The following is a 23,292-nucleotide window of genomic DNA, read 5'->3' as shown; positions in this document are numbered from 1 at the left end:
CCCTGGGAAGACCTATTTTCAGAATATATGAAATTAAATTTATATAATAATAATATTAGTGTATATATGAAGGTTCTATCCCTCAATTCATCACAAATATTGTGAATTCTTTGGTAAATGATTCCATTATTTTTTGGCTTGCTCTATTTAATTTTAGAAGTTTACAAAAAATTATACAAAACATAAATTATTTGACCGACAGCCGTCAACATAAAAACAATCTAAAATAATTCTTTTAGCAGAAATCCTAATTTCCTTATTATCAGATTTGTGGGATGAGTTAAGATGTTGATGTGACATAAATGGATACTTAGATTAACGTTCATGATTGGTTATTACAACTTAGCGTACTCAAAATTTTGTCTAGCCAGTAAAATGAAATGCACGCAAATGCACCCCCAAAGTTTTATTTTTTCCTGAAAAGTGGTGCACTTTTCTGATGCAACACAAACATAAATGTTAACAGAACCCTTATCTATAGCCTCCTTCTGTTTCTAAGCTATAGGATGACGAATTAGTCACATACGGGCGTAAAGGGTTAATTTTGTAAATTTGTTTATATGTTATCCACAATCAATTTTGAGAAAAATAATTCTAGTTTGCTTCTGTGTTGACGGCCTTCAGCTATTCCTTGTCTCAAACATCAAAATAGCTACATCCACACAATTTATATTACAATAGTATAATAAAATATAGATTGTTGTGTAAAAAAATCAATAACTCTTGTCTAAATTCTTCTAACAAGTTGTATAAAAACTGATTTTGACGATAAAAGTTATATATTTTTGTATTAATGCTGTTAGCTTTTGATTTTTTTTAACATTTTAATCATTAACTCTTTTATAATTTTATTTTTCGATTCAAAAATCACTCTATGAGGAGAAATTTAAGATATTAGAAGGCTTAGAACAAAGGAGCTCAAAAAGTTTTACAATTTCTCGCAATTTCTTTATTCTACATTATTATTAAATATAAATATGCTTCCACCATTTACTATATTGATTTTATTGAAAAAAATAAATTAAAATAGCTAATTAATTTAATTTTTGAATTTTTTTGCCAAAAAATTTAATTCTCAAATTTTTTTCCACGAGAAAAATCCTAAAAGCAAGCCACAAAATTTAATTTTTGAGCTCTGAAATTTCAAAAAATTAAATTTTTTTTGAATCTTTTCCAAAAAAGAAAATAAAAATAAATAAATATATATATAATCCTCTGGACGCCCCTAGAAATTGAAAGGCTGTGTACAGAGGGGTCAGTTGCAACAAGTGTTGGAATTTCCCTGGTATTTTTTATTCTACTTTGTTATTAAACATAAATATGCTTCACAACAAGCTTGGATGTTAGCCATAGCATGGCCTAAAGAGAGTTCTAAGAAATAAACTACAATTATTATGTTATGAATGCAAATGTAATCCAGACTAATCTTTGGTAAAAGTAATTTTATCTTGCTGTAGTGCTGACGAGCCACACATATAAATACTACTTAAATCATTAAGTCTAGCGATGCATACCCTTCTTCACGACGCAAGTATTTAGCATCAAGAGGCCAATATATGTATATATATAAAGGTACATATACCTTTATGTACCTGCACAACAATTTTAATGGAGAAAAAAAAAACCTACGGATTATGTATAAAGTTATTTTTTTTTCTGTTGTATTATTTCTGACATTTTTATACATATATTACTCAGGAACGTTTTGTATTTTACTCATAGAGTTCAATCAGTGAATCTGCAGATAATGTTATACATTTTATAAACCTACGTACAACGAATTGTGACATTTGATATACAATGAACAATAAAAAAGAAATGCAAAAAAATCTTACTGTATCTAGACAAAGAAAAAATAAAAATAAATGTCTTACATTATCAATGGTAACCGGAGCACCTATCTTAAGGAGTGAGAGAACAAGATTTGTTTGACCAGATTCCACTGCTTTTTTGAGTTTATCTGCTAAACTTTCAACACGGTTTTCCTCGGAGAGATCCGAAGCAGAATTTAGAACATTCATCCTTATTTGTTAAACCTGAAAAAAATCAATAGAATCATTTATTTTTGAAAATATATTTAACACGCTTTTACAACATATTTATATAATATGAAAAATAATTTGGTACAATTTTATCCTTAATGTAGACAAATATAACCCCTAAAAGTTTTATGATTTTCCAACTGACTAAATAAATATATTGTAAATATTTCAAATCATTAGTTTTTTAAATAATTAAATTGGTGAATGCATGTTAAAGTGACAAACCTTTTATATAAATTCTCAAAGGATTACAGTGAAATATTTTTGATTTATAGCCTATATAATTCCTTTAATAAAGATCTTTCAAACGACATGTGCCATTTTTCTATAACATTGATGTAAATCAAATACCATCTTCCAAAGTATATATAATACATTAAGCAATTCCTTCGAATAAATCAGTTTTTAAAATGTGTAATGTCAATATAAAAACTATTATAAGATGATATTTGATTTTTTTCTTTTATGGACGATACAATAAAGATTCTATCCATAATGTTTATTGAACATATATGTACATAATGGGTATTAGGGGTCTTTCATGGGATTGCAGGATTTCTTGGGGATTTACACCTACAGGAAATACTGCATTTTATTATTTCATTATATAAGTTTTATTTAATATGAAAAAACAAGTTGCATTATTTTCAAAAGTTTTCGAATCAATAAAGTAAATATAATAGGTAAGAAAGAAATATTAAAATTATCCGTGAAACAGAACTAAGTATATCAAATAACATCCATCGTGAATAACAAAATTAGAAAAAAGAAAAATTACTGAATAAAAAATAATTTCCCTCATTTAATAAATACATGGCGTAGTGTTGAGTTTTGGTTTGGAAATCAATCATGGATCGGATTGAGACTGCTTATTATTTGTTGAGCCGTACTTCTTCGATTCTCTAAATAAGTGCGGGTGGGATCGGTCAAATAGACACATTCATTCTGGATCAGTATAATTTAAAATTCAATACAGACTCATTTTATAGAAGACGTCATTTATTTTCCATATTGTGAACATTAGTACAATGACGTTATATGAATCTGAGACAAGGGACTTGATCGAAATACAAGTCTATCGACTAATTTTTTTCATTCAAGAAAGAAAAAAAGCACCGGTTCAACAGTTTGAGGATACGGTGTAGACTTTTGTAAAACTTAATGCATGTCCGATAGTTATAAGCGGGAAATAATGACTAAATTTGTTAAAATAAAGCAGAATCCAATTATTATAACTGTGCCACATATCGAAACGAGCTTAGTTTGAATGAATTGGGACACCCTGTCCGGTATGACAGCATGTACACTTTATTAGCCTGCTCACCAGAACAATTTACCTGTCCCGGAACGGTCAGACTAGTGTTAATGCAAACCCCTGAAATACATATCCACCCAAATTGATCTAAAAACGAATGTGAGGAGAAAATTGTTTTCGGACCGAGTTTTAACACTAATAAGGCTTATACAAATATACATTTATTATTTGGTAGAGTAGGACTTTTGTAAAACTAGGACGGAAGTATCATCATAAATTTACTGAAAGAGTTACATCGTACCTACCTACATAGAATATCACGTTACAAAAAAAGTTTTATGAGCTAATCTGTATGTAATATTATTTAATATTCATCCCTAACAGCATTTGTAACAACGCTGAGAATTTATTTTACTTATCATATTAAAATAAAAAAGATAGGTAGATATTTCAATGATGATATATTTCCTTATTACTTTCAAGTTTATTAGTGTATAAATATCCCTTCTTTCACTCTGCCGGGTAGAAGGTAGCAGTATTGTCACTGAAAACTAGGTGACTGATTTGCTAGCCAGTGCAGGAGCTCTGGATCGACCGCATACCCAAATTGTTGGTATCCCTCCCTTATCTCATTAGTCTCTGCCCATTACATAGACAAGTGGCATAGCCTTTGGTCGAACCTTGACTATTGCCGTCAAAGTCAATCGATGCTCCCAAAAGTAAGACTTAGATTAGACTAAGATTTTACGAAAGAAAAATCGAACTCCTTGCTTCAGTTTACCACTGGAAATTGTCAACTACGTCGAAACTATCACCAAATGCACCACAAAGTTAGCCCACTATGTCGTGGGTGTGGTTTAAGAGATGACAAACAACTTCATCTGGTTTATGAATGTCAAATTTTTTTATAATTGAGTGGATACAGCTTTTGTACAATTTTCGACGTTTTCAAGGGCTCCAGCCTCTCCAATGTATTAATGAATTCTAATGTCGAGACTGGCTAAACAATGCACCGTCCCTAGAACACGCTGAGGAAGGACTGTAATAGAATATATAACCGGCAAACTATTGCGAGGGCACCACAAGTTAAAGTTATTTATACATGTGCTCGTACTGATTATATGTTTTTTATACGATGTGTACTAATAAATTTTTTAATTAAATAGTGTCAAACATTAAAGAAAGAAAACTACATTTTTGAACTTGCACGAGAGCAAAAAGATAGTCACTCTGTACTTGAGTTCAACAAGGTAATATTACATTCTATATATTATCCATATAATAATGAGATGGAAATTGTAAGTAAATTGACTCAACAAAATGAAATAAACATGTTCCGGAACTTTTTGTAACATCATACATATAATTTCGTCAATATATATATAAACTTAATCAATGGTTTATTAATATTCTGATATTTTATTCTGTTCTTCAGTTAATTTAATAACCTTGAGGTATGAACAGGGAAGAAAAAAAAGTTTCTTGAGATGAAGAATGAAATAAAATCTTTTGAAAAGAAAATAGATATTTTCCAAGGTCTTCTTTCTAGGCAGTATTTTCTGGCATGTTATGTACAACATGCAATTGATAAACACTGTATTTTGTATCATAAAAAATCCCTCCTAGGATAAAAGAGGATAATATTGAGAACCAACACTTTAGATTCCTTCACAGGCCACACTCAAAAAGAAAGATATATAGATTCTCAATAAGTGAAAACTTATATGTATATAGTTACTATATATTTTAGTCCAATATTATAAGGGAATCGAACATTATGATCAAAATATAAAAAATGCAAAAATATAAACTTTTTTATTCAATAAATTTTGTATATGGTATATTTATATACTATATATATCAATAGAAGTATATATGGTATTGCAAATATTGGAAATTCACAGTAGCATACTTAAAATAACTGCAAAAAAAACCCCATGCGATGAATCCTTGTATACTGTCCGAAATGAATAATTTTTTATTGAAACATTGAGTGTAAAGTTGTTATTTTATGGTAAGATTCTTACATAATCAAATTTTGACTAGGAATCATCGACAATATTATATGTATGTATAATCAAGGCCGTCTCCACGGGTGTTTCTGGTTCCCTATGAACTATAGGAGTCAGGAAAAGTGGGATGGGAGGCAAAAATTTGGATTATTTATGAGTTGACTCGGAAAAAATTCAAATGTATCTACTAAAAAAGGATTTTCCAAATTTGTGATGGAAAAAGGATGTATATTCTTCCATTGGATTAAGTATATAAGATTTTTTTTTTGCATATATGATATTTTATTTTAAAAAGGTCATTTTAAAAATATAAAGAAATATTATTTTATATATTTTATAAATGTATTAGTAAAATGAAAATAAAACAATATTAATTAAAAAAGGTAATTCAATAAATACTAAAACATGTTTTGGGTCAATTTTATTTTATAAAAAAAAATATGACATTTGAAATTTAAATTTAGCATTTTTTTTCAAAAAATTTCATTTTTTGAGAATAACTGTAGAATTTAAAAAAAAACTCGAAAAAATTTAATTTTTCTATGATTTTTTTTGAAGCATTTAATATTTCATATTTTTTTCCAAAAATTTTATTTTTTGTGAATGGTTATGATTTTTTGAAATATTTCTTCGAAAACTATAATATTTGTACTTTTTTTAAAATTTAATTTTAGAATTTTCTTTTGCAAAAATTTCATTTTTTGTGAAGAGCTCTGGATTTTTTAGCCTTTTTTTTCAAAAATTTAATTTTGTGAGAATTTCTATTGATGTTTGAAATTTTTTACGATAAAATTTAATTTTTTTATTAATAGTTTTGTATTTTTGAAATTTTTTTTCTGAAATATTTAATTTTTGAATTTTTTTATTTTTTTTCATAAAAAATCCAAAAGCCAAGCCCCCCCTACTCCCCACCCAAAAAAAAAAAAAAATATATATATATATAAATCATGTGGACAAGTACGATCATGAGAGAAATATTTAAAGTGAATTTTTATTTATTCATGTGATATTCAGAAAAAATGGCAAATTTTTTCCTTCATTTTATGAGTCGGCATTATTCATTAAAAAGTAATTATTGTTATTTACCTGCAATATATGTATGTATAATTATTACCTACTCTCACAGAGTAAAAATTGGCAGAATATTTTTCTTTAATATTAAATAATACAATAGGTTTAATGAATACAAAATTCAATTAATCTACCTATATTTATGTATAAAGATATTGCATGAAAGGTTTCTTTTGTTCGTTGATTTTGAGTATTGGGAATGTTTTGTTTATTAAAAAAGTCAAATTCATTTTGAAGCTGAATAAAATATATTCAATAATAATAAATAAAAAATCATGAAATATATTTTACTATAATGTAAATATTATTTACTGAAGTACTAAGGAAGCAGATTTGCTGACATGATATTTCTTTAGATCAGCAACATACAGCTTCAAAATTGAGTAAATAAATACAAATCTATCCAACTCTGAATCGATCATGAAAAAAAAAGAGGAGCGTCCCCAGAGGGTGGGGTGGATGGGTTGTAGCCCCCCTCCCAAATTAAAGTACTTTTTATTCTAACTTTAAAACGGATTTTTTTCCTGAAAAATTAATATTTGAAATTTTTTTGCAAAATTTTTTATATTTGAAACTTAATTTTTGAAATGTTTTTCAAATGTTTTTATTTTTTTGTGAACACTAGTAGATTTTTTAAATTTGTTTGTGAATAGCCGTGGATTTTTCAAATTTATTTGCAAAAAGTTAAACATTTGAAATTTGTTTCCAAAAAATTAATTTTTTTGTGAACTTTAAAATTTTGAAATTTTTTTTCCAGAAAATTTACTTTCTTTAGAATAGCTATTGATTTTTTTCCAGAAAGTTTACTTTCTTTAGAATAGCTATTGATTTTTTTCCAAAAAAATGTAAGATTACAAATTCTTTTCGAAAAAATGTAATTTTTGTGAATGGCTGTTGATTTTTAAATTTTTTTACAAAAAATTTAATATTTGATTTTTTTTTTCAAAATTAATATTGCAATGAAATATTTGAATTTTTTTTCAAAATAGCTAATATTGAAATTAAATTTTTGAAATTTTTTTCTAGAAAATTGAATATTACAAATTTTTTTCAAAAAAACTTAGTTTTTTTCCACTAAATTTTATTTTTCAATAAAATTCCAAAATCAAGCTTCTACCCCTTAATATAATCGGGAAGAAGTCCATGCAAAAGCAGAAATTACACCCATGTCTATCCTCAATTCTCTTGTGAGTCTAACTAGGACTTACACATTTAACTTTCCAATAAATCTACAATGCTTCTCTCTGTCAGCATTTATGATCACATTTTCCTTGTTACACTTACTTACTCTCAACCCAGGAATAAAAGAAAAATAAATTATAACAGCTATATAAAATTTAAAAAAAAACACTGTTCAGGTTGCCAAAAAAAAACCAAAGCTTGCACGCTAGAAAATGCTCTGGATTTACAGTCCTAAGAATGATGCAAGGTAGAATCCAGTGGAATAAAATATTTAACTACATTGATATATTTGGCTCTTTTGCCTTTTTTCAATTATATGGTATATGTATTGTCAGCCACTTAATGTATTTATATCTAGGGCTTTTAATGTACGTTTATAAAATATTTTTGTTCATGTTATCAGATATTTATACTAAGCCAAATGATACTTATAACGGTTACACATTATATTTATACGTATGTTCCTCAAGAACAAAATGATAATGACAATTACTATAAAATATTATAAAAACACTTCTCAGGGCGCTAACTACAACAAAAATCGTACAATAAAAATACTTAGGATTTACAAGACTAGTAATATTTCTCATGAATTTTATGCTTACCCATGATCCAAAAAAAAAAAAAAAATTATAACACTTATTAATAATGACATACTTTCCACGGGAACTACATCATGAAGTAATTGTATTTATTTTATTCCAAAATTATTACATGACTGTAAAATAATTGGATTATTCGATATGGCCCTTCTCAGCGTTTATGAAGGCATCCAACCTCATTCTGAAGCCTTTGCACATCTTAGTAATATAGTCTTCTGACATTGCAAGTCAGGCTGACATGATGGATGCCTTCAGGGATGCAATTGAGTTCTGTGATTTGTTGCAGGAAACTCCCTCAACCTGATCCTAAATGTTGTAGTTGTAGTTTAGGTCGGGGGAGCTGAGAAGCTACATGCACTTTTGCCAAAAGAAGGTCATATCTTTGGAGAACCTACCCTGGCTTTTTTTGAGTCATTGATGAGGTATTTCTCATGAACGATCTTATGAACTGTATTGGAGGTCAAGGACATGGCCTTTGGCATGCAACGAATAGTCCTGATTGGATTTCTCTTGATCCAAGCTTTGACAGCTACAACTTTAGCCTTTTGGCCGTGACTGACCTCATCCTCCCAGATCCCTTCTTCTTTTGGACTGTCCAACACTCTTCAAATTGTTTTTTGATTGCATAGATTGCATTTCGGCTCATCCCCACAGCCTTAGAGATCTCAGTTACCATCATCCCGTGCAATTTGGCACAATTTGGCATTTCACGTCCATGTTGTCCTGAGTAATTTTTTAAAAGTGTAAAGTAAACAAATATGACCGGTTCTGTGTTATTAATCACTCAACCTTGTTAATACTGTCGTCAATTAATTAGTTTTTTTATTCAACGCCATTTCAAAAAATGTTACACTTTTTTTCTTTTTTTTTGAAAATGGCGTAAGTAAATATGCATTTGTATTGTAATTTATGTTTGGAGAATAGATAAATACTAGTCATAGAACGGAATTATAATTTATATAATGCTACATGAAATTATTTCAGTTTTGAATTAGTTTAACCCCAAGAAATAATTTTTTTTTGACGAAATGTGCCTGTTACTCGTAGTTTGATTCCCACTGTATGAAAATTTATTCTCACCACAAGATGTCGCTTTTGAGATATCACTTTATCCACGTTGTTACTTTCATTGCATCTCGCATCCTTTACTCAAAAAGGTCCAAAAACTGTTGATAATTAGCTAATTCTCTTCAACAACGGAACTATTTTTGAATAACTGTATGAAATTATTCAGAGCTTAACAAACGCGTATTTCAATTCAACCAATCAACGTTCAGAACACTGATTATGGAATAACACACATAAGCATAAAAAAATAAGAACAAAATTCCCTGTAATTTTTTATATTAGTGAGGTAACGCTGGGGATCTTGCTCCTTCAATGACGTATACCATTTTTTTCTTCCCTTCTCATATTTTTCCATTGGCAATTCAAATAAAAGAGTGAATTCATAAAGATACTTATTACGTAGTCCATTAAAGTATCAGCGCCTCTAACGGAGAAAAAAGCATTATCGTAGCCAAGTCTGTTAGGGGGAGCAGGGGAAAAAGTTGATCACGTGATCGTCGTTTCGCAATTGGTTCGTTAATTTAACTATAACGAAAAATATACAAAGTATATCAATCAAAAAGATTTTTCTAGCCTGTAATTATGATTGGTTTAAAATCGTGTGCATGCACTAAGTTCATATTTTGCGCATTTTATTATTATCTCGCCTTTTATAATACTGAGCAAAAAAAAAAATATTTAAAAAAAACAACTAAAAGCACTCATTTATATGTAGATAATAGTTATGCTCTAAAAAGTTATAGAAGTTTTTCAAAAACAAAAAACACATTACTCTAATCATCTAACCAAGAGTATTTATATGATCTATTATTATTGATGGAGGTTGCATAAACTGATCAATTTAAATAAAAAACTATGTTTTTTTTTGCTCTAATATCACTTTAACTGCAGGTTTTTTTAAAAGTATCATTTGTTTAACTTAGTTTTAATACTTTTATCTTACATTAATGGGATTAATAATGAAGGTATATTGTATATTATGCACTTAAAAATAACTCGTAGAATACATAGAATCTAACAACAAAATATGTACAATAATATACAACGACAGTAACTTTTTAATACTTTTGCCGAGTCACTCGATGATTAAGAACACCAATATCATTCTCCCTAACTTTATTATTGTCACTAAATATGATTGTTGTTCCCCTGTTGTTGAATTTTAAACGTATACATAATAATACTGTCATCCTCCCTAAAGCATTTGACTAAAACGGCAGATGATATTAAACTTATTAAGTTTGATACTTGGGCAAAAATTATAGGTGTTTAAAAATATATATATTTGAGAAATAAATATGTTTTACCGCATACACAATAACCATTTTATAAGGGCTTGGTACATCCAATCTTATTTCTGCAATACAATAAATGATATATTTGTAATAATAGAGGTAGAAAAAAAATCCATCATTTTTCCAATTGATGGCTTTAATAATATGTATCTTGCGTTCTATGAGTACAATGGGTTAACGATGGAAAGTGTTAGAAAGATAAGATTTCATGCTGAAAAGCTGGCCAGAGTGTTTTGTGATTGTTTAGCTCAGTATTGTTTGGGCCTGCATCAAAGATGGACACCAGCAAACAAAAAAACCCGCCATATTTTACTGTTTTTTATTCTATAAAGTTGAAAATTCAAGCCAGGTAGCTGAAAATATGAATAGTGTTGATGGTTTTCGTACTATGTATAACAAAAAATAACGCAGTCAATCACGCAGTATCTTGGTTTCTTGGACTTTGTTTTGGTAATTTTGATGTCAAAGATGCACCACACTCTGGAAGGCTAATTTGTTGAAAATGTGGGTAATATAATGGAAATCGTTGAGTCGGCCTTCATTTAAGGACTACCAAAATATAATTTTATTTCATAAGTTATGGTCAAAACATAATATAAGGAAACTACAGCAAAGAGCATAGTAAGATCCAACAATGTTAAATCGTGCTAAACATTGAGATTTGTATAAGCTTTAGCCAGCATAACTTTTAATCATGATTTCAATACCATGAACCCTATTGGCTTCCATTTACACAGCCAAAAAGACGACTCAAGAAGGGTTAAAAAAAGCAAACAAAAAATTACAGTTTTGGTCATAAAAGATATTATAGTCTTATTCAACACATGTTCCTTTACAAGGAACTCTGCATGATCTAACAAGTTGGCATTCATCAATAGATTCATGAGTTATAAGTGAATAATAAGTGATGTATGACGTTAATGGTATGAAAAAACAAAGGTGGAAACATTATATCCAACTTGAACTGAAAAAGGCCTACTTTTCTCAGCAATGACTTAATTTTATCAATTTATATATTACTTATATTCACACACTGTGATATTTTTTGACTAAGGCCAGCATGGTTCCCTTTAAATCTGTTAGATTATTCTATAGGGAGGCAAATGCAGAGAGGGGGAAAATATCATCTACTACAATAATTAATCTCTGAATCAAACCATTGGCAAAAAAACTACTTTATAAAAACATGTAAGGCTTTTAAGTCTTATTTAGATATAACTTTGTGAAACAATGCAGCATATTTAAGCTTAATCAAATCTTGATGAGTATGTAATTGTGGAAGTACCTGGTATGGCTCGGAATTATTAGGTGTCGACAAGAGACGGACAAACTTTGCTCTATTAATATATACATATATATATATATATATGCCCAAATTCATCATGTACGTATATAGAAAATATAATTATTCTACAGGAAATTTAAAGAATATTTAATAAATTCATCTAAAAAATAGTTAAAAATTACAAATACAAATAAATTTTGAAATTATATATTTAGACTTCTGTTCTGTATTAAAATGTGGATGATATTGAAGTAAATGAAATTTCTTGAGTAGAGTCTGATTGTCTGTGGTAGGAGTCTACAGAGATCTTTTAATCTTTAAGACATGTAGAACTCTCCTTTAACCTTCGTAGTAAATCCTGAATAATCAAACTCATCTTGCTTTATGAAACCCCTTGAAAATTTTGAATGTGAGAAGGTAGCGTCGATATTTAGGTAATAAAAACCCTTTTTACGATCAACACTTACGGATCCCACGTAAAAATACTCTTTATTATTTCAGGCGGTAAGCTTTATCTACAAAACTTCGTTGCTCTATTGTTGTTTCTTAGATGGAGTAGTCAAGCAGTTCTAAGATATTAAGGGCAAACTCAAAAATGAGTCCTTTGAAGACAAACTTTGTCTTATTAATAGATATTATAGTTAAATTCAATAAAAAGCTTTTTCTAGGGGAAACGTCTCTACACAAATTATTTGAAAAAAAACACCATAAAAACTATCGACTCACCCCGTATAATTTTCTCCATTATAAATTATAATCTATCTTCGTTTGAGTACCTAATCGTTTATTTATTTTCTTCTATTATATTATGTATTTAAATACAAATGAGTAACAGTTCGAAGTAATTACATATTATTTTGACATGTTTTAATATTCTCATACATACATAGGTAATCACAAAGTAAGTTATAAGTCTATTTTTTTGATATTTTGTATATGATGATAAAAAGGATTTATAAATATGATTCTATATGTTCAATGAACATTAGAGTGACTCGAAAATCAAATTTCTAGAAATGAATCTGTTGGGAATTTGTAATACTATGATAGACTACTCCATGCCATATTTCATGGCGATTGAACGTATTTTGAAGGTTCTCCGATTCAGTTGAACCTTTATGTATTCATATTTTGAGGATATTTTAAAAAGCTTAGCCATTATTATCTATTATGGTCAGAAATTTGATTCTTATACATATTCGACTGGTATTATTAACCAATAGTAATCAAGTGGCTCAAGTTTCGTTCTTATGGGGGAAAAAATATAGGTCCCTCAAATCAAACTGTGTCATTTCTGTTAAATATTGTGTCATTATTAGTGTTTTGTGGGCTTTTATTTAGGATTAAAGACACCAGTTCCGCCCAGCTCAGTTTTGGCCCCGGTCCAGTTCAGTTCTAAAACTTGATCGCGTCACTCAACTTTATTATCTCCGCAACGAAGTATGTTTTTGCCTCTGTTTTTTTGTTAGTCTTAGGATTACGGTAAAAGTTACGGATGGATTTTGATTAAACTTGGAACGAAGATTATATATAGTCGCAGTAAGAGATCATTTAATTTTGAGAGGTCAAGACCAGGGTATCACAACACTTTGAAACAAATAGAGATACATAATAAAAATTTGATTTTAGGGGGAGTTTTTGCACTCGACCGAGTACCATTCTAGTTTTTTTTTGTTTTTTTTGACATGCGGAAGTACTGGTAGGAGCGGTCCTAAGACTAGACTGTACTGAATAAATAAGGACTTACAAAACACTAGTTATTAATAAAGTTGAGTAGTTTGTAATGTAAAAAGTGCCTTTAAAAATTAGAAATGGAAAAACGGCACTTGCATGTCCTCTGTTTTCTTTTTTCTCCATTACTTAATCGGTATCCGAAAAATTCCCCCACAGTGTATTCCCCCCTGTAAATTCCCACCGATATTAATAAACAAAATAAAAATAAAAAGATTGTTTTTTGCATTTAACTATTTTCCATAAGCTTTTCACAATTTTCATAATTATTTAAAATAGTTCCAATACGTTGGTTATAATCACGATATTGTCTTCTTTGAACTGGTTCAGGATAACCTGCAAGCTGTTAAATTATCTCTTTGCGATTAATATAGGTTATTAATATACTTGTAATTGAAGGGATGGTACCGTCGATGTTCCTCGAAAGTTGTACGTCATGCCATCCAGTTCTCTGGAAGTTTCTCAAACTTTTAAAGGATGAATAAAACTTGATACACATAGAGGTCATTCAACAGCTTACAGGTCATTCTCCGCCTGTCCAAAGAAGACAATATCGTGATTGTAAGCAACATATTCTGATTATTTTAAATGATTATGAGAATCGTGAAAGTTTTTATTATTTACGAGCTATTTATTGCTCATAATATATGGTTTGTTATGTCATGTTAATATTTGAAGTTCATTTAGGAAATATAATAGAAAATATATATTCAAAAAAAAAAAAAAAAAAAAAATGGACTTGCTCTATTTTTTCCCTTTTTGTCTGAAAATGGTTTATTGGAATTTTCATGGAATCATTTAATTAGTTATGGCGGTATGAACTTCTCGCCCTGAAGTATGCATTCTCGCTTATCTTTGCTGTAAATTCTTTTAAAAATGCATCATATAAGAGAATTTCCTTGTAACTAATACCTTTCCCCAGCATCAATGCTATTTTAAATGTAAGAGGTTCTCCTCTTTATAGGAGTAATTCATTTTCTTGTTCTAAAAATCATATAAGAGGCAGCAAGTATTAACAAAGATCTTAATTTAAGGTTGCTATATGTCTCGCTTCCGCCTTCTCCTTGAACACTTTTTCCCGCATCAAATTACTCAACTCTAGTTATTATCATTTTTGTGCATCAAGAAGGAATCAATAATATTTCAACTTTGGGAACGTGATAATTATATTAATCATCCTTAATATCTAATAAATAGTCAATCCTTATGAAAATATGTAGGGGTTATTTTTCTCTCTTTAGGATTGAGTAAATTGGCTTAGTTATCCTAACAAAAGACTCCCTAAATATGAAAATGACACAATTTGAAAATGTAAATGTATGTATTTGGGAACATCAAAACCCCCCTCCCTTATGATCATTTTTTGTACCAAGTATTTGAATACCACTATAACACATTTACGAATACCCTACTTATTCAATTGATAAACGTTGATGAAATCCCTTAAAACCGATCCACCCTAATGTGCATAACGATTGTGAATAATGAATATATAATACGTTTGTATTAATGATTAAATTCAGCATATTATATTATTTTATCGTGTGTTTTAAATATCACATATGGAGGAACACTTGTATTGTATATACAAACATACCTTTAAAATATGACTACATGTACATTTATTGAAGTGGTATATCTTTGGCTGGAGGCAGGATTCAAATAGTATAGAACCAGAGGGTCATAGAACCGGAAATCTATTAAATTAATTCGTAAACAAGAGAGGTTTGCATAATAAAATGGTACTTTGGTCAGCTAGAGAAGTGAAATAGGCCCAATACGTTCATTTTTTATTCATCAGACAATAGTTTGAAAGAATATGAGTAATTTGAATTATTTCCTTGACTTGCCAGTAAATGAATACATATTATCTTGATTTTGTATTGAACATGAAGCATAAATCGAAGGTGCACGTCCATTGGAAACAAAACAAAATATGAGAACGCCCAATCGTTGGATTGAATATGCCATGAATAATATTTTAAGAAAATTCCTCCTCAGTTATTCATTAATCATGTTACGTAATAATAATAGAAAAATGTTAAGAGGCCGTAACAAAAAACAAAGGCCATGTTGTATTTGATTAGTTTACAAATATATATGTACTTTTGGACAGAGTACATATTTTCAACTTTATTGAAATATATATATCTTTTTATTTCACTTTAAAACTATAGTAACAACTACTAAATGTAGCTAATCGTGCCGTTCTTGATAGTAAGACTGAAATCAACTTTGTCAAAAACGACGTATATGTATCATGAATATTATTAATTTTATTATACAGGGGAGTAAGATCAAATTGGCACATCTTTTAAAAAACTTTACATTGTCACTGAAGCACATTTTTCGGTGGATTTACTTAAAAATTAGGTTGAATTGTAGATATGAAGAGCTCATTTGATGTATCCCCTTCCAGCATCAATTATGGGCTGTATCTGGGTCTGAAAGGTGGAACAGGCGTTCACAAAGCAGTTCTTTGGCATGTTGGTCATTGATGGAGGGAATCGAGAGTCCTTGATGTCATGAGATATTCGATTTAAAAAAAATTCAAAATAGCCATGTGCAAAATAATCCATCGGATTAAGATCCAGACTGCAGGGTGGCCATATTTTATTCCCAATGAAGTCATAGAAGTGCCCACTCAGCCACTTCAGCTACCTGTCTCAGATTCTAGTCTCTAGAAGAGCCATACGAATCTTTTGCACTGTCCCGATTGAGACGCCAGTCCAATTGATACCTCCTGTTTAGAAATATGATTTTGGACAAAAATCATCTTCACGGCACAAGCCGTTCCCCCTCTGAAAATTCAATCTTATTTATATCTGAAGCAGCTGTCGCAGAGATGCCCAAAACTTCACTAAAGTTTTTTAATACAGCAACGTTTCTTACACAAAAAAGAAAAGAAAGAAAAAAGACGCCATGAAGCAGCTAAATCATAACTAAATCGCTGATGCACACTAGCGTCGATTTTAAAATAAAACCCTGTTACTTATAATATCCCCAATTATTTGTCAAAATGTCTTCCTTGTCACCATGGCCTCCAGTATAGTCTTGCGCATCTTCATGACGTAGTCATTGGACATATCAGCCTGTATCTCCTTCTTAACGGAAGCCTTCAGGGAATCAATATTTCCATATTTAATATTACTGTGACAAGCAGTCCAATGATGAGTGGGGCTACAAGCCAGAAACCGGTGAGGTTTTCCTCATAAAAAGCTGATTTTTTATGCCCTTATCACCATGTACTGAGTCTTGTTCCAATAGTTATCTGTTTTGGGATAGTTGGCATCCAACCAGGGCTTCACATCCTCCTTTGTTACCTCTAAATACTCCTTAGCTTCTATTTGAAAATCCACACCCATCAAGAAGTCTACAGTTAAAATCCTGTTGTGTCCTTCTCTTCTTGTCTTTCTGGAGAGGCTATAACTGCTCTTAATGAGCCTCTTGACTTTAAAAAATGCTCAACAGAGCAATTCACAATGTCCTCGACCTCCTTTACAGAGTAGTAGGGGCGTAGAAGAGTGCCAATCCGTTGCTTTTTTGCTTCTATTGTCGTACTTTCTTGACGTAGTGCAACCAATAATACAGCGTATGAAAGCACATAAAATTTGGAGCAATTCATTTTTAATTATCCGGGGAACCCTAATTGGTGATGTAAAATTTGCTTACACACATTGTATATATAATTTCTGCATTAATTCAACTTATCCTTCTTTAAAAAAAATTAATATTCTTGCTCGAATGTACAAAAGATACACTCCCATAAACGTTTTGCAAGAAAATACTTCTTGACATTTTTAACTAAATTATATTCAGGGCATTTTAAATCAACTTAAACTTATTGTTATGTATTTGAAATTTAATTTATTGACTAAAATATACCTTTACTAAATAAAGTATCTCATGCATTCCCTCTTTTTTTAATTACAGGTAAATTCCAAGTATTTTTATTAGCGTTGAATAGTTACGTATTTTGTGAGTCCACAAGGAATAAAACACATAAGTATTATAAAGTGTTTTTCCCCCTTCAAACCATGTAATACATATTAATGAGATAGAAATACATAGTTTATACTATAAATAGATACTTTTCTATTTTTTGATACGTAGACATTTTAACCTGATTCAATTTCAAGCAACTTTAATCTTTTATTCACGTTTTATGTCCGAACTGGATAGATTAAAAACTTCAGAGTTTAAATTTCAAATATTACCACTCTAAGCAAAAAGCTTAGAAAGTAATAATCATTATTTGTTCAAGAGGGGAAAACAAAGTATACCCAAGGATCTAGATCCAATTTATTATTTTTATTCATACATCCCACTAAAGTTACTTTAATTTGTTTAGTGAAGCAAATTTATATTTTATTACAATTTATAAATATTTATTATTTAGAAATCTCTTGATCAATATGTTTTTTATACCATAATATATTCAAAAATAAATAACGAACGTGTTTCTGGTTGGGTTATACTTTCTGTTCTTTTTTCATCATTTCATCCACAGAGGTGTCTGGTGATCAAAATATACTTACAAATATGCTAATCCTAAGGGTTTTGGACATGCTTAAAAGAAGGAAGTACAAATCAACATGGTAACACTAACGATTTAAATAATTTTTTGGAAGAGACCCGCTAGGCAGCCATGGCATTTCAATAGATCAGCTACAAGCAGCGTTGGCGAAGAGGGGGAGGGGGAAAAGTTTAAGACAAGGGAATAGGCAAGAATTACTCTAATGTCGATCCTCAGTTCAACTCTAAGTCCAACAAGGACTAACCATTATAACTACACAACAAATCCTCAGGGGTTCTCTCTGTCTTCCATGATCACGGTTTCGTATATATCAAGGATAATTTGTATATGGTAGAATATGAAGCTCACACCTCAGAAATTAAATATTAATGATAGTGGCATAGGAAAAGAAAATTCACTCTACATGTTGTCAACTACAAGAAAATATGCGAGCTAACAAATGCCATCTTTATTAACATATTGTGTTTTGATATGTGATAGATAGACCATTATAGATAGGCATTAGACTCCTTTTCCCACAAAATTGAATCACAATTTGTTAAATAGAATGAAAGTTATTGTAAATTTTTATTTTGTCAAATTTTCCTCTAGATTTTGAATAAAAACTGACTTTGAGTGATGAAAGTAATTTTTGGAGGAGAAATAATTTTGTCATAATGTACTCAGTTTCTGAATATTTTTGATGTAAATTATATCATTTAAATTATTGACTCCTTTCCTAGGAGTTGATATAATTGAATTAAAATTCAATTTCATGAAAAAAGTTGGATGAACCCTTGTACTAATAACTAACCATTTTTCAGTTATAATTAATTGTATTACATATATTACGTAATATGAACAACTTGACAAAAAAACATTGGAAATGTATTTAATATTAAAAAAGCTTTTAGACTACAGTAGAGGCACAATTGTTAGCATAAATGGGAGAAGGACTTTATCCAAAATTTACAACATTTATGTACTGGTGCACGAATATGGTCTCGTTCATTTTGGAAAATCCCATATGTACCCAGGGACTGTACCAGATTTTATAATAATGTAGGAATGCCAAATTAAAAATCTCATTCCAGATAGGTATTGAATTTACTTAGTATTTAATGAAATATTAAAAAGATTTTATATTCTTTAAAAAAAATAATAATAATGCCGTTCTTCCACTTAAATATTTATTTTCCATTTTCAAAGACATTTTTATTAAATTGTTTGGTGTTTTGATCGTTAAAGAAAGTGAATTTATATAGCATGTACTTAGAGCCGTAATCAAACCTACTGTAAGTATACCCAAGAATGGGTATCTTAAATTCTAGGAGGTCTAGGGTCGTCCCTAAGATTATTCTATACAAGATGAATAGCATGATATTACATTTATATTGATTGATTATATGGATAAATTGTTTATCTTAAATTTGAAATAATTCCTAATTTTTAAAAAAATAAAAAACAGATTTAACAGTTTTTTCAACAGAGACAAGACGGATCATGAAGCTGGATCCGAAGTAACCAGGTGTGGTATAATTAAATGGTAGTATCGGAAAATATCCGATACTCAAACTGGCTTTGTTTACTCAATTTTTTTTTGGAAAATAAATATATCCGAGGGATTTTCTTTCAGTTAAAAAAAGTTTCATAAAAAGAAGATATAATTTTTATAAATCACACTATTACTCCTAATTCTATAGCTTTTCCTTTCTACAGTTTTATTTTTAAACTGATAGAGGTTTTACTTTTATATGATTAAATGTCATAAGCCTTAAAAAATTTGAGGTAAAAGCCTCAGAACCTAGAGTTGAATTGAGTTAAAGATCCGAAATTTTATATCTGAGCTAATTTACTGTAAATAATACTACATACTAAATTGGAGTCCAATCCATTTTCTCATGAAAACCCCGCTTATAAAAAAGACATCATATGACTTAATCAATTTATGATTACAACAAAAAATATTCCCGCCCCGTTTTAACGGTTCGGAGAGGGCTTTTTAAAATACAGAGGGGTTTATAGAGACCAATAACAGGGACTGAACCGATTTTCAGTACCATATTACGTACAAAAAAAAACCCACCAAAATACTATATAATGATCAGATGCCACTCATTAATTGAATTGGCATGAAAGAATCCATATGCTAATATAAATAAGTAATTTAATTAGTATCGACATAAAATACAATTTGCAACATACCTATGTACCATTGTACTATGTAAACATTTGCATCTATAATTAAACACAGCAAAAATTATATATACATACATTGTAATTGATAACTTCTTTTTGACTCGTGAATGGTGGGTGTATTTACAGCCTTAACAATTAAGTATCTTTTTTTAAATATCAGCGTTGCTTATGTATACTATAGTATGTAGAAACAAATTTAAATACATAAAATGTATGCATACTTACATTTTCAATGCATATTTTATGTCAATATTAGGAAATATATGTTTGTAATTATATTTTTGAACTTTTTTAAAGATCCTATAGTACTCGGCATTGTCTGGAGTAATTAGGTGTCGGCTAACAGACAAATTTTGTTTGAATAATGTAGTAGATAAATCCCCAACAAATATTTAGTTCTATTCATTCTTTTTCAATAGCACAATAACACCTAATTACTCAATATAATACAAAACATATCGATTCAACTGACGTGTTCTCTTTACAAGAATGAAAACATAATAATAATAGTAATTTAGTCTTTAGAGCTCTAAATAATAAATAGAAACAAAATTAATTTTAACATAGCAGCGTTTATATTTAATTCAAATCTTAACCTATACGCTCATAAATTATGATTTATGATATCATACCTACATTGGAGACCAGTAACAAAAACAAACAGAATCAATGCACTCGGTGACTTGTTGTCATATATTCATACAGTCAGACAGACAGAAATAACAGCTTTTCTAAATTAATGTATGTACACTTGAATATAGAGAAAGTTGTAAAATCCACATGATAAGTTAGTGTTGGATCCGAGTTTATCTCGAACTAAAAAATTCCTCTACTTTATAAAAAGTCGAAATTTTCTGAAAATTACTTAACTCATTATTTGAAAAACTCGACTCAACTCAAACTCGAATGATAAACACTGGAAAAATTTGAATATAGAATAATCTTGTCGCCAGTTTTTTCTACATTATTATAGAGTAATTTTTTATAAATTTTGTAGTCTTATTTTTGGGTGGGAGATTTCTTATAAAAGATCATGTTTCTGTACTCAAAAGTATAGTTGGCACAAATTCCAAACTTATATAAGCTATATATATGATTCATATTCTTAAAATGGCCTTTTCATTAAGAATTTCTTTCATTAAAAAGATCATATTTTCTCTAGGATAGTTAATTATTTTTTGTTACCCTTTGAGTTGTCTAAGAGATAAGGACCGGTTTCTTTTTGTATAAGCATGAAGGGAAGAAAAATACCTGAAGCGTTCATAAAAAACAACAACTTTTAATTGACAGTAAAATATGTTTTATCAATATAAAAAGTTTATTATATTATTTTAAAATATTTACGTAGAGAGTGGAGAGGCAAAACTTGCAGTAGCATTTGATTACAATTTTATCTCTGTTATTTTTAATTACAGGGTGACGTAATGAAATCAGAGCGACATCTAAAACAAAAATATACAAGTTTTATTTGAACCCCATGTCTCTCAGTTTAAAATGTTGGATCATCAACAAAAAAGGCATCGTCTGTACAGTCCCCTCTACGTTAGTGCCGCAAAGGCCGGAGAAACCGTTGGGACTTCTATCCGGACTGCCTACAACATCAATAAGTTCATTAAGGAGCACCATTTCTCCTACAGCCAAGAAGAACCAACACTTTTGCAGCAACAATATAGCTGACTTCGGGCCAAACTTTATATGGGCCTTATTCAGCCCTGACTTCAAGCCCCTGGACTTTGCAAGTTTAGACGTCTTGGAAAAGAATGTCTACTGTATAGATACGGCCTCCATTGTCAAGAGCTGTCAATCTGTTCGCCAGCGTATCGAGGCTGTTATTGGTTGTAAAGGAGGACATAAAGTATACAAAATAAAGCTAAATATAGGATTTTAGGATCAACATAGGCACTTAAGCATCAAAATTGAACTATTTTGGCTTTTAACATTTAGTTTGTTGTACATGTTTGTACAGTATTCTACGCACCAACATAAATATTTACATAATCTTTCCAAAAAAGATTTATTTTTAAGCAATAATGAATATTCAATTAGGAAATCTTTCAAGTGAAAACCACATATTTCATTTCCTTAAAAAAAATAATCATATTTTGGTAAAATATATATAAACATTCTTTACCATACTTTAAAATATGAAATTTCTTTAATAGCTCAACATAATTTACATATTTTGTACACATAGGTTGACTTGTAAATGAAACTACATACATATAGTTATAGGTACACTTTTGGAAGATAATGATTTTTTTTTTCGATATCCCAATAATTGTATTGGTATTGGTTACATAACTTTGTCAATAAGAGATTCGGGAATGATTGAACGGAGAATAACAGGTATAAAAAACAAATTATGAAGGCCTTAATAAAAAATAACCTAAATCTATAAATAAGGTCCTTTTGATACATGTAGATACTTGTATAACATTTTACTTAAAAAAAAGTAATTAAAACCAATACTAAAACAGTATAAGAAAAGGGCCCCTCAAAAAATATTATACACTTAATGGTATTTTTTAGATCCAGGAATTATAATCACGCTGATCTTAGAAATCAAACGGATACGAAAAAAATCATTTCGATAACAGAACCTGTTATTTAATCACACTATGAATATAATAATATATAATTATAATTTACTTTATTTTTTTAGGAGAAGGAAAAATGTCCGGACTAATTAGTCCGAGCTCGTTCTGGACCGGTCTTGTATTAAAGTTTGGACTGCACAGTCTTGATTAGTCCCACTGAAATTTCATAACCCTTCCCCCGTCCACGTTTTTCAATTTACGGTCTACAATTTAATGTACAGTTCATGGTTCCGACTGCAGTTTGGATCACTTATCGATACAGCCGGATATAAATAAATCACTTAAGACTGACCAGAAAAAAATCGATCTTGGGCTGAGTTTAAACACTAATATTTAAGTATAATTAAACTACCATAAAATAATGGAAATTAAAATAAAACATTTAAAATCGCTCCTGGTGGTTTTAGTTTTCGTAAATGATTGATTAAATGTGCAAA

General features: G+C 29.6%; 1 protein-coding gene across 1 annotated transcript in view; it reads right to left on the bottom strand.

Annotated features, from left to right (window-relative positions):
• LOC121121496 (uncharacterized) overlaps positions 1 to 23,292 on the bottom strand; it is a 71,975-nt gene that overhangs the window by 38,322 nt on the left and 10,361 nt on the right. Inside the window, exon 2 of the mRNA XM_040716447.2 lies at positions 1,875 to 2,036. Within this exon, the coding sequence (XP_040572381.1) occupies positions 1,875 to 2,021 (147 nt within the window). The 5' untranslated portion in view covers positions 2,022 to 2,036. The remainder of the gene's footprint in view (positions 1 to 1,874; positions 2,037 to 23,292) is intronic.

The sequence above is a fragment of the Lepeophtheirus salmonis genome, chromosome 7 (assembly GCF_016086655.4).
Source record: "Lepeophtheirus salmonis chromosome 7, UVic_Lsal_1.4, whole genome shotgun sequence".
NCBI lineage: Eukaryota > Metazoa > Arthropoda > Copepoda > Siphonostomatoida > Caligidae > Lepeophtheirus > Lepeophtheirus salmonis.
This window is presented reverse-complemented; position numbering and strand designations above follow the sequence as displayed.